Raw genomic sequence first — 13666 nt, forward strand, 5'->3', positions numbered from 1 at the left:
CACAACATTAATAGCAAAAGGGAAAATTTGTGTTAAGAGAGATAAAATGTGTTCACAGAAATTTCCTTATTAAAAAATCATGAATTTTTTTTGGGGAAAAAAAAAAGTCCTCTAATAATAGGTCAGAATACAAAGTCAATAGGGGAAAAAAAAAAAGTCCTCTAATAATAGGTCAGAATACAAAGTCAATAAAATCACAAGCCACCAATACACATCTTAGTTTATGGTTTGTTTCTGTATTGCGTCTGCCCCTTTCAGTTTATCTGTACAATGTGCAACAAACAAGCAGGGCCGCCCTCAGAATTCCTTAGCATACAAAAGTTGGGAATTTTTAAAACACTTTCTACTGCTATTAAACCTGTTGGGCAGGTACCGTAACTGCCAACCATAACTATTTTTAAATCTGTTTTCTTTCAACATGTTTCCTAGGGCAGAACACAGATCCTAGTTTCCTCAGTAAGAGAAATAAAAGGTTCCTGCTAGGCACCTGGGCTGACGTGGTGATGCCTCTTCCTATTAAATATGCACAATAAGCAGCCCCCAGGGTATGCCTGTGCTAACATCAAAGTTGTTTGGTGAAACACACCCACCACTTACAATACTATTAGATATGGTTTAAGCAGATGTTTAAAGTAGATGGGATTATTTCACTTAAGCAAGATGGGAAGTCATGGGAATAAACTGCACTGCAGATACTAGGGTTATAAAGAAAAAAATCTGCTCAAATCAGAGTAACAGCGCTTTAAATGATAAGCAAGAATCTCTCAACAACTTATGGGCAAGTTTCAAAAACGAGTGTGCAATTTCTTTCCCTGGAAACTTAAAAATAATATAGCTAACCCGAAACTCTACATGACTTAAGTGTAAAGATTACCGAAAAAACTAAAAGTCCTCCAGGGAACTCTAGAATTCTATCTGTTCATTTGATTTTATATTTTCAGGTGAAAAAATTATTTCGTATTTGAACAATATTTTTAATGGATTTTCAAATGTACAGTGTCACTTCACATTCCTAACATCCTTGTGAGTGGGGCACGTAGCACTGACCATTCCCACTGTTAACAGTACAATGAGTGAGGTTGCTGGGACTTGAAATGAATTCATCAGTTGCATGAAAATATTGAAAACGTTGTTTTCCAAAGAAAGTGCATGCTTGCTATTAAGAGCTCTCAACGGTACCTTTGACAGAAAAGCATCCTACTTTTTTCTTCAACCGACTGAGCTTCAGAGACGGTATCTGCTGTGTCAGCATCACTGTGGGCCAGGGAATTCCCCAGTTCTGTGAGTGTGCTCCTGCTCAAACTAGTCCCCAGGGAAAACCTGTCAAAACCTGGAACTTCAGCTGGTTTTTCTTCTTCAATTGGTTCCCATACATTCATCTCAAAAGAACCTATATTTCTCTGCACACGTTTTAGGGCTTTCACCCTGACTTTATGGGTAGAATGCATGATAACAGACATCATTTCCTCAGTTTGAGGACCTAGAAAGAAAAGAATGAAAGGCTTTACAGTTCATTAAAATGTTTCAACTCAAGACATAAGGGAACCCAATTCTGATCCTTCCTGGGGACATGAAATCTAACTGAAAACTAAGACTTATTTCCACACTCTTACAGATCATGCTTTCTTCAGTATTCGTTAGAAAGCTATGGTCCATACTTTATGCAGAAGCTAGAGAAGGTCCATCAAAGAACAATAAAAGGAACAGGACCCAGACTCTATAAAAAAGTGTACCCTGGGGAAAAAAATTAAGTAGTAATTTAACTACCTCAAAAAGCAGAAGGATAATTATAAAGAGAATCACTAACGTTTTTTCGATTCCATCGGAGTGATAAGAGAAAAATAAGTATAATTTTAGCCAAAGAAACAAAGACACATTTCTAACTTCAAGTAATGGGAAACAATAGGAAGGAAAATTTTTCAAGGCTGCCTATAGAGAAAATTTTAAACATTATTAATACATAAACAGGACATTTTAGAGGATATCAAAAAGTCTTAAGAAAAATATAAATCACAAATATAACATAGTATATTAATAAAATAATGTGCAATCATAGGACATAACCAGAAAGACTAAATTACAGTTCTTAAAAAGCGGGTAATTTAAATTCTTTAAAAATCCTGTAACATTGTCAATGTACTTAATGCCACTGAAATATACACTTAAAAATGGCAAGTTTTATATTATGTATATTTTACCACAATAAAAAAAAAATTTCCACGAGGTCATCTTGAATGTATAGGATAAAATTAGAAGCTTAAAGAAAGGGAGAGGAAGGACACTAGTTTTCAATACAGTATCTACATTATGCAAAGCACTGTGTCCTCCTTTTACATATTTTATCTTACTTAATCTCCTTTCAATACACATGCATAAAGCAGGTATTAATATAGTCATTTTACAAACAAGGGAATGAGGCTCAGAGAGACTGAAAAACTTGCCTACGGTCACAGTTACTAACTGACAGAGCCACGACATGAAGCCAACTTCTCTGGTTCCAAAGCAACAGAACTGGTGCTTCTTTAATGGGGAAGTGCTTCTGCCTTTTCAGACTCCTATCTCCAAGGAAAGGAGACACGCATAAAAACATAAGCACTGGAAAATAAATGCGATCAAGACAAAATGAGAATCTTCAGCAATTTATCAGATTTCTAAGAAATGACAAAGAATACCTTTCACCACATAGTGTCTGAGTCTCTGTTGAAGAGAGTGATATTTTTCTCTTAAAGGAACCCTTATGTCCTCAGGATTAGGAAATGCTTTCACAAAAATTTCTGCTACCTTCAGAAAAATTAAAAAATGAATATTATGAGCAACATCATTCTTAAAACAAAATAAAAATCCTTCAAAGTCTCTAATTATGATTTAGTTTATTTCCACCTACATTCACATTACCTTTCTGATTGGTGGCAGTTCTCCAATAAGGCTCAAAATTAGATCCTGAATAAGTTCTTCAATATTGAAAAACCGAGAGAAGGGTAGCATTCTATAAGCCCATTCCACAGCACTGAGACAGTTCTCAACCATACAGGAATCAAACTCCACTTCGAGGTTCTAAATAGATATTGAAAAAATTCATTTCTCTTTAGATGGACAGACTAGAATGAGTTCAACAGAAAATTTTGCTACAAACAGTAAAATCTATCAAGCAATAATTCCATGAGTAATGCTTGTTTATTTTTCTTATTCTTTTGCAGGTAAATACCTTCTTTCCCTCCACATGTTCTCTTGCTTTCTGATATTGCCTGCAACAATAGGATAACTTATCACGGATATGCAGCATCCAACACAAAGCACAAAGTTCTCTGAAGCAACCTAAATTAGAAATACAAATACGAAAGAAGATTGCATGAGTATGTACATTAATATTATAATAACTTCACTACTGCTGCTTTTTTTTTTCCAAAATAAATGTCTTTATTTTTTTTATTATAAAAGAAACACATGCTCATTGTCAACAACTTACATAAAAGTCATGGAGAGCCTTCCAGAATTTTCATGCATGTTATTCTAGAATATTTTATGAATGTCATTTGGATGAAAATATTGAAAACATTTTTTAAGAGTAAATATCCTACTCTATTTACTAGTAGTTTACTTGCTTTAAACTTCACAATATACCGTAAATCTTTTTTTTTTTTTTTTTTTTGCCCCTGCCCCCCAGTTTTTAAGCCATTGTTTCTCAGTCTAGGTGTAGGGCGCAGTTCTCTGGCGGATGCTGGTATTATGAGCCTTGCGCTCCACCCACTGAGGCAGTCTTGGTCGCCGATCCTCAGTCGGTGGTGACCTGCTGCTCACGGTAGCACACATCAGCCCATGGTAGTACATGGCAGCCCATGGCAGCCCAGCTCCAGGGAGAGCCATTGTTCACAGTGGGAACAATGTGGGAATTAAAACAGAGGACTTCGGTGTTAGGAGCACAGCGCTGCAACTGCCTGAGCCACCAGGCAGCCCTGTAAATCTTTTTAAGACAATACATAGTTCTACTTAATATTATATAATTAATTTATTTGGAAAATCACTTATAGATAGGCATTTAAGTTTAAAATTTTTCTTAAACATAATTTTCAATATCAAACAATTTTTGTTATTTGAAGCAACACTAGTCCACAAAAATATATAAAAACATATTACTCTGTTTTGCAACTAGCTTTTCCTCTTCACCTAATGTATGTATCTTGGATATCTCTCCATGGTGGAAATATATATATATTTTTATTTTATATATATATATATATATATATATATATATATATATATATATATATATATATATATATATACTGTCTTTTCATTGCCAGTATAGTGTTCTGTTATATGGAAACTTTCCCAATCAAATGTAAAATATATTGTTATTAATATTTAGGGCTAATTTCTAAGCAAGCAGTTCATTTTGGACAAACCTATTGCTTTAATGGAAACTTCATCAAGCTTGTGATCGCCAGTTGCTCCAGGTCGAAAGAATGTTACACCTCCTTTACAGTAATTAAGTAACGACTGAGGGAAAGGACTCAATGAAGGAAGGGACCCTTTCATTCGAATCTAAAAACAAAGAATGATAGAAAATGTAAATTAGCAGTGATATAAATCAATTTTTTAAGGAAACTATAAAGCAACCAATAAGGCAGGTAAGAAAAACCATAGAGAATGGTGAACAAGCATGGTCCCTTTACTATGTAAGAAAATACTCCTGAAATCAGCTATACTACCTGCTGGCTAGGCTGTGGAACATTCTGTTTCTGAAAGATGCCTTCATTCCCTGGATCATGGCCCTTTTCAAAGCCAGCAGGGTGAGTTGTGTCCTCAGTCTTCTAATCTCCCCTTCTGCCTTATTTCTCGGCCCCTCCTTTTCTACTGCATGTCACTGACCGATTCTTCTGCCTCTCTTTTAAGGGCTTTTGTGATAACATTGGACCCACAAAAATAAACCAGGATAATCTCCCTATTTTAAGGTCACCTGATTAGTAATATTAATTTCATCTGTAAAGAACCTTCTGGTCAAATTAAAGCAGTATCTAGATGTGTTTGAATAACCAGGATAGAAGAATCCTATGAGCATCTTTAGAATTCTGCCCACTACTTGCACCAGGCTTTAATCTCTCATAATTTATTACTAGCAAAAATGTTTTACAAGGAGGAATGTCTTTAGCTGTGTTGCTAATTTTAAGGGAATCCACACAGTCTTTACATGCCAGCTGAGTTACTTAAAACTGGATTAAGTGATATTATTGTCAGGAGTTGGTAAGCTCAACCTTTCATGCAACTATAATTTACAACTTCAAGTAAATAGTTTTCTACAATAAACAATTTTTAAAATGAAGTTTCCTATAACAAACATTCAGGCTCAATAGATCCTGAAACTATTGAAACAAGCCTTTCTATAATACAGGAAAACTCTGCCCTCCTTAAGTAAAACTACTTAAAATAACTTTGGATGAGAAGATCTAGAATAAATGTAATTTTAACTTATATTTTCAAATCTTTGAGAAAATGTCACAATTGTAAGTATTGGTAGATATTAGTACATTTAAATTACTTAGCATAGCACTTAAATGACTGAGACATCTCCATACCTTCTGCATGACTTTTCTGGCCCATCTCAACTGCAAGATGTACCACTGTGCTACAGGAAAAGAACACCGCGCTGCCCGGAAGAGCAGGAGAACACGTTGAAGGATTCCAGACAGCTTTTGGCGATTATCTTTTTCAGCTTTTAAAAGAAGATCACCACCATCTTCCTGAAGAAAATAAATCAGTTTTAATAGCTAGTAATACAAAAATTTTAAATGTTAAAGTGAAAATAAAGATAGTGCTTCTCAAACTAGAATGTTCCTGGAGATTTATAAAGAAAAATTTGAGGCATGGCCTCAGAGATTTCAACTATAGCTATTTCTAGTGTCAAGCAACCATTTCTCTCCCCTCAGACAATGTAAAGGACCTAATTGACCCTAATCCCAAATCTTTGCCTACGACAGCTAAAGGCCACCACTCCTGACTCCATCTGTGGAATGTTGCAGAGAGCTTCTTTCAAGGAGAATGCCTTTTTCCTTCCTTTCCCTGGAAAAATCCTACTCATATTTCAGTGTCACCTCCTCTGTGAAGTCCTCCAACTCTGCTACGACGCCACTTTGCTCAGACTTCCATTACAGCTTTTACTAATTTACTCTGTACTGATTTATGTATCTGTTTCTCACTACATTGAGAACTACCCAAGAGCAAAGGCTTTGAGATACACATTTGTATTATCATAGTGCATAGAATAAAACCCAACATGTAGTAGCATCCAATAAATGTTTGTTAAAAAAACACTATTCAAGTCAGTAGCTAAAGATTAATTTCCCAGAAAATTAGATAATATGTTGTAAACATTTGCTTCCCCAATGTCCTCCTATCATTGCCACTTTTTAATTGCGCTCTGTTTTTATTGGGTATCTGCCCTTCCCCTACACAGCCTACCTGATCCAGGGAGAACTGATCCCACATCCCCAGCTTCCAGGGAAGATGCTAATTGATTGCCAAGCAGCACCTACCTTGCATTGCCCCCAGCCAAGGTAATGGATTCAAGGATAGGCAAGTGACCTAAGTCAGTCTCAGAAGAGTGTCTCTCAGTACTGCTTCGAATGCTGGGAGAGAAATACTTTTACTCTTTTTCTTTCTCCCTTCCCTTCTCCCTCTGGACATGGACAAGGTGGCCTTAGAAGCTGCTGGCAGCCATTCTGCTCCCACAAAGGGAGCCAGCCTTCAGCCGAAGCTGATATCTTCGAAAGCAAACTAGAAAGAAAGAGCCCATGTCTTTGGTAACATAACTGAGTCCTACCTCTGGCTCCTCAATTATGCCAGCCAGTTTTGACCAAGTTTTCTACTATGTGCTTCCAACCCAAGGGGTTCTAATTGATACAGAATGACATTTAAGAAAAATCCTACCATTGAGGATTTTAATGAAAAATAATAAAATGAAGCACTACTAAGAATAGTAACCACTCAAACTAATAGCACAGCATACAAAAATACCTTCAGTGTGATTTCTAATTTCTAAACCAATATATTGAAGACTAAGATGTGAGAGGAAAGAGGAATTACTGAGAAATACCACGGACTATTTATTCCTTACATTTGTAATATATTACATTTGAAATATCAAGAAATGAAATTTTTTAACCTATTGAAATATTAAATATAACAAATGAGAATACAGCTATAAAAAAAAAACAAGAGAAAAAACGAGAAAGATAGAAGTTGCTAATACTGAAACACTAAGTAGAAAAGAAAATACCAGAATCACTTCACAATATTAATCAAATATTAAAATAATTTAAATGTAAATAATTTACATTAACACTTTAAATCTTAAAAACAGCTAATTACAATGTTATGATTTTCAATAAGAGCAAAAGGAAAGTTCCTAAGAGGAATACAGTGTTGCTATTTATAAGACAATTGAATAGTGCAGGAGATAAAAATGATCTCTCAAAACAACAAAAAAAAAAATTATTTGCCTCTTTTAAAAGAGGCAAAGTCAATGAGGTGAATAAACACTGAAATAATGTATGGCTTCTAAATTCTGACATTTGTTATCCTAAACAAAAGTCTAGTTTTTAAAATATGGATATAGAGAAATGTCTCTAATTTTGTTTTATTATTGCAATAATTTTAACATTTGTTGAATGCTTACTATGTGTCCTAGGCCCTAAAGTAAAAGTTTTTACAGGACATCTTATTTAATCCTCACAATAATGCTATTGGAAGAACTATCATCATCTGCATTTTACAGATAAGGAAACTTAAACAGCAGTTAATTACATTACCCAAGATTCCACAATTAATAAACAGCAAAGCTGGGATCCGGAAGTCTGTCTTCAGAGCTTGCATTTTAGCTTGAAGATTATTATCAGGTTGATTATTTAAAAATTGGGCAAAATCATGTCAACTTTAAAGTAACTGAAAGATGAAATGCTAAGCTTACTTCACTAAGAATAGCTGGTTGTGGACAATATAATGGAGGAGCTGGAAGATACAGGCCGACCGGCACTAAGCCCCACAGTCTCTTACTGAAGTCCTTGGCAGAGGTCATCAGAAGCTGAAAGGTCTCTGAGAGAATATCTGCATCGGCCATCACTGCTGCTTTCAGCACTTCTTGCACTGAACCGAACAGCAGATTTGCATCTTCCTCTTCAATGGGATCTACCAAATACAAAATTAGATAAAATAGCTAAACTTTATATTATACTTCTTATGCTACTTCATAGGATGAAATCTTGTATCTGAAAAGCTGATCATCAAAAGTGAACATATTGGCTGACATGAAAAGCATCCAAACTTCTAGAGAGAAATTTAACAACTATTCTGTTACTTTAGGATTAAAGGCAATCAGAGCACAAGACTTTCCCCAGTATTATACAAGATACTGTAATAAGAACTATATAATAAAAATACTCTTGGAATACAGTCATGAGTCAAAAACAATGAAAAAATATTAATAGGAGAAAAATGTCAAGAAAGACACCAAAATAACATAAAACATTATATGAAGGCAGTAGGATAATTTTTTTTCTTTTTCTTAATAGTCAATCACAGTCCTTTTATAATAAAATAAAAATGACTTATAATATGAACCTTAAAAAAGAAAAATACAAAATGGTCATACAGTATAACTTCAATTATGTAAATATCGACGTGTCCCAAGAGGCATAATGCAAGGGGATGCAGGTGGCAGAACTGGAGACGTAGGAACGTCTATGTTAGGAAGTCATATTCCACTCCTCCTCTCAAGAGGTAGCCACTATCCAGAATTTGGTGTGAATACACTGGCACTCCTATTAGACATGTGTTGTGTTTTCCTATTTTATACTCTGTAAGGTTTAACTTCTCTTTCATATTTTCCATCTCTTTTCTCTACTCCTATTTTGTATATATGCATTTTTATCTCTCTCTCTCTCTCTCACTATATATGTATAGTGTGTATATACATATATGGAGAGAGAGTTTAAATTCATCTTCAGTTCATTAACCATCTGCTGAGTTTTTCATTTTTAAATTGGGTCACTGAGGTATAATTTACATACACTAAAAGTCATCTTTTTTAAGTATAATGAGTTGTGACTAATCTATACTGCCCTGTAAGAACATTCCCATCACCCCAAAAAAGTTCTCTTTTACCCCTTTGTTGTCAATTCTCCCCTTACTCCCTGGCAACCACTGACCTGTTTCTTGTCCCTATAATGTTGCCTTTAATAAAATGTCATATAAATGGAATCATACAGTATGTAGTCTTTGTTTCTGACTTTCATTCAGCATACTGGTTCTGCGATTCACCCATGTTGTTGCATGTTATCAGCAGTTTGTTCCTCTTTATTATTTATTATTCCATTGTACAGATATATTTCAATATGTTTATCCATTCACAAGTTGTGGGCATCTGGGCGGTTTCAAGTTTTTGGCTATCATGAAAAAGCTGCTAAGAAAAGTCATATACATGTCCTCGGCTGGACATGTTTTATTTTTCTTGGGTAAATACCTAGAGGTGGAATCCATTGAGTTTTTATTTCCTCTTTGTTTGTGACTCATGGAAATTTCCTTTAATTTCTTTAAAGCTTAGCCTTTAAGTGTGTATTTTTATATTTTATATAGAACGCATTTTATCTATTTTGGGAGATCATCTAAAACAACATATTGCCAGACCTAGCTCAGACTTGGAATTTTTCAGTCATTTTTTTCAAAACCAACTTTCATGTAGTTACATTATCTTTTCATTTACTAACATTTACTACAGAAAAAAAAAAAGAGAGAACATGACAGAAAATCATCAAAGAAAAGTTTTCAATTCTGAGTTCTTTCCAGAAAGAGAAGTTATAATTAGTAAGTTCTAGGAATCTAGAGTTAGAAGTCTCACTCCCTAATGGAGAATAGCACTAATGAAAACAAAGGGTCCCACAGTAATCCTGGTTTTATCATTATATACACAACTTTAAATAACTGAGTTCATTACTTTTTGTCTAAATTCCTCCATCTATAAAACAGACAAATTTTATAGGCACCTGGGTAAAATCTACGTAATATTTATATTTAATTTTGTAATACCACTTTGAACTTTTCAAGTTAAAAACAAAACCAACTCTATGATTTATGCACTAGGTGAGAGTTGAACTAAATACTTCTAACTACCCTTCCGTGTCTGAGATTCGATGATTATATGACTACAAAAGAAAATAATCCAAATGCAGCAAAATACAACTAGTATAAAGCTATATATGGAAAACTGGAATATGATTCAGTAATTGACCACTGTGTTTGAGCTGGCATCAGTTTTGGATGCTCCCAGGATTAAAAATAAATAGCATATTTTTGTATTTGCTAATCTTATTTCAAAGTGTTAACATATTTGTGGGTGTTTATAAGCTTTATAAATTTTATTTTTTTATTTATTAAATTTATTGGCAATACATTAGTTAGTAAAATTATATAGGTTTCAAGTATACATTTCTATAATACATCATTTATATATTAACCTGATATATGTATTAGACCATATGTAGGTAACACACCTGTAAATTGTTTGTATTTTGAGCCCATTTCATTTTTTGCTTCCAAAGATGCTGGCTGACCTAAAAAACATTGGAGTTTTTCCTGGAAAATCTGTGCTGGAGTCATAGTTAATAGTAGATTCTGACTCTTTCTCTTGAACCTGAAAACACATCAAATTAAGGGAAATTAATCCAAATTTTTAAAAGAATCATGAAATTTTAAGAAACAGTGAAATTCACTTTCTTTGTCTCTCTCCTAAATATAGGATGAATAATCAAGGAAATACTGCATTAAGAAGAGTTTTAAGGCTCTTCACGATTATGGTCCTAAAATATCTCCCCATCCTTATTTCCTACATATGAGTACATACTCTGTCCAAACTGAACCAAACCTGTTTTGCCGTATGCCTTTGCTCGTGTTTGGAATGTTCTCTCTCCCTAGAGCTACTCAGTTTGTCAAGATCCTGTCTTCTCCTTAATGCCCGTCTCAAATGACATTACTACATAAAGTATTTCCTGTCCTTCCCTCACTTGGTATTATTGCTCTCCTCACTGTACCACTGGCACTTTTCTTACCATGCTATGTAAATTACAATGTTTTGTCTTATTTTCTCTATTAAACTATAAATGCCTTAAGCATAGAAACTATGTACCGTTTAAGTTTATATCCACTAATATACTTGGCATAGATAGAGCTTGGTAACGAGAGGTTATATAATAAATATATGCTGAATTATTGAAGTGAAGCATATAAAAGGCACAGCAATACCATAATATCCAAAAGTTAAAATACAGAGATAAGTTTGATTAGCTTAAAATTCAAGTTCTATTTGGTATGGACAATGGACTCTCCCATTGACTATAAGCCCTTTGAGGGCATTACTAACAAATAAATGTTCTAAATAAACATTTTAATACAAATAAGTATACCGCTGAGCTGTCCAACACAGAACTCACTAGTTATATGTAGCTATTTAAATTTAAATGAATTAAAATTAAATTGAAAATTCAGTTCATTGGTCTTACCAGCCACATTTCAAGTGCTCAATAGCTATGCGTGGATAGTAGCTATCACATTGGACAGCTCATATAGAATATTGCCATCACGGAAGAAAGTTCTACTGGACAATGCTGAACTAAAAATTCCACAAAATGTGTAAATGAAGAGAAATAAACATTTCAGATGACAGTATTACACTATTTCTTAACTTAAGATTGCCCAAGAATACATACCTCGTGAAATTGCTATCTAGTTTACAGAACAGTTGGAAGGCCACACCAATTGAAACAGATGTCTTCCAGTCTCCAAGTTTATGTGCCAACCACACAGCTTCTGGAACCAGGCCACCAATAAATAGTAATTCAAGGGCATATTCAACTGTCCACACATTAGAAAGATTCTGATCTCTAACAACACTGGCCACCTTAGAGTGTTGCAGAGGAATAAATCGTAAGGATTGCTCTGTGAGTAAATTAAAGAAAATGGATATGACAATTACATACATCAGAATTCACACCTCCTTACATGAGTACATATATATCTCTTCAATGAGTATTTTCAATACAAAACCACAACAAGGAAGATACTAACAAAATGGGCTAAAATAATACTTAACATAGCCTAGAATCGTTTTTTTTTAATACTAAAGAATGTGCCTCATTAGTGGATCATGAAGCAAATGATAACATTCTTAAAAAAATGAAACAGCACAGAGTAGACAGAGAAACAGAAGAGACAGTATCAGAGTACATTAAGCAAAATAAAGGTAAATACAGTTTAGTGAAACTTTTGTGTCAAATATAAACATACTTACACACTTAAATGTACTGGGTCACAGTACAGAGTTTATTATTGTGGCTGCCCTGAAATACATGCCTATTTATCCTATGAGATTATGACATCTGGGGAACAGAGACTGCGTTTTCCCCGATTCTGCATTCCTCATAGTGTCATGCAATAAAAAAGTAATTTGAGGTAAACTCAAGCACATTAATTGTCCAATATACTAGTGTTTATAAGAAAGTAGAAAAGTGTGATGTTCAGTAATCCTGACTAACCGACAAGATCTTAGTCTAGCCTGGGATTAAATACAAAGGGTAATATCCTTCTCCGTAGCCTTCTACATACCTTTCCCTTATTGAAGTAACTTGAATAAGTAACTTGAAAATATGATGACATAACTGTTACTTTTTAAAAACACATATTGCTAAGATTTTCACTCATTCATTCAAAATAAAATTGGTAAATGATACATGTGGGTTTCTGCTCGCTGAAATTAGTTTCTCATGTGTCCTACATGGGCTCTGCCCACACAAGCACTATCATTTTATTAGCTCTGACAAACACATTGGATAGAAATAAAAAATTTAGTCAATCACTTGAATGCTTGATTCTGCATGGGCAGAGAGGAGATTAACTAAAATTTTCTTACTTTTTTATTCACTGAGCAAAGCACTGTACTATTAAAAGAACTCGAACAATTTAATTTTCTGAAAAATTTGTATACATGTTTATCTCCATGAGGGCAGGGCAGTTACTCAGCACATATTAGGTACATTTTTGACCCCATTAATGAAATGATTAAACAGAACAAAGTAAATGATCCAAATAAAATTATAAAAGTTTTACCAACGAAATTAAACTCAATAAAAGAAAATCAGCATACTCAAAATTTGTTAAATTTCCATATTTTTACATAAATGCAGGTGGCAGCCTTTTTACTTTAAAAATGAAAATTTTATAAGTGCCAATTTGTCCAAAATTTGTGATTAAAATCCATATTCAATAAAAATAAATCCAAGCAAATACCTTTCTCAGATTTTATTCATTCACAAGTAGTCACTGAGCATTCCCTGTGTGTCAGACAGCAAGCTATAACAGTATTATTTCCATAAAATAATGATCACTGTACAATGTGATTTTAAACACACTGTGCAAAACAAGGTGAGGAAATTATTTACTATATTACCTGTTTTAATATGAAGGGGAGGAAGGATATTCACATTGTGAGGTGGCAAAATGCAAAGAAGCTGATTGGTGAAATAGGCGGCCATGAACCGAGCCATGGACTGGATAACTCTCACGGCTGCCTCAGGATGGACATTTCCAGTCATTCCAGATACACACTGAGACGTCCCAGGATCTA

The 13666-nt window shown here is 34.2% G+C and overlaps 1 protein-coding gene across 6 annotated transcripts in view; it reads right to left on the bottom strand.

The window, feature by feature from the left end:
• Nucleotides 1–13666, bottom strand: part of CPLANE1 (ciliogenesis and planar polarity effector complex subunit 1) — a 96714-nt gene that overhangs the window by 55347 nt on the left and 27701 nt on the right. For all 6 annotated transcript variants that reach the window (XR_012495161.2, XM_088796490.1, XM_074328988.2 and 3 more), the window contains exons 16-25: nucleotides 13490–13663; nucleotides 11754–11982; nucleotides 10542–10681; nucleotides 7964–8181; nucleotides 5574–5738; nucleotides 4404–4542; nucleotides 3206–3315; nucleotides 2896–3054; nucleotides 2673–2781; nucleotides 1180–1480 (exon numbers count right to left, since the gene is read on the bottom strand). Coding sequence is in view for 5 of the 6 variants with exons in the window: in XM_088796490.1 (XP_088652616.1) it covers nucleotides 1180–1480; nucleotides 2673–2781; nucleotides 2896–3054; nucleotides 3206–3315; nucleotides 4404–4542; nucleotides 5574–5738; nucleotides 7964–8181; nucleotides 10542–10681; nucleotides 11754–11982; nucleotides 13490–13663 (1744 nt within the window). In the remaining variant the exon portion in view is untranslated. The remainder of the gene's footprint in view (nucleotides 1–1179; nucleotides 1481–2672; nucleotides 2782–2895; nucleotides 3055–3205; nucleotides 3316–4403; nucleotides 4543–5573; nucleotides 5739–7963; nucleotides 8182–10541; nucleotides 10682–11753; nucleotides 11983–13489; nucleotides 13664–13666) is intronic.

Source organism: Rhinolophus sinicus, chromosome 3, assembly GCF_057876585.1.
Source record: "Rhinolophus sinicus isolate RSI-liver-muscle chromosome 3, RSI-T2T, whole genome shotgun sequence".
Lineage (NCBI taxonomy): Eukaryota > Metazoa > Chordata > Mammalia > Chiroptera > Rhinolophidae > Rhinolophus > Rhinolophus sinicus.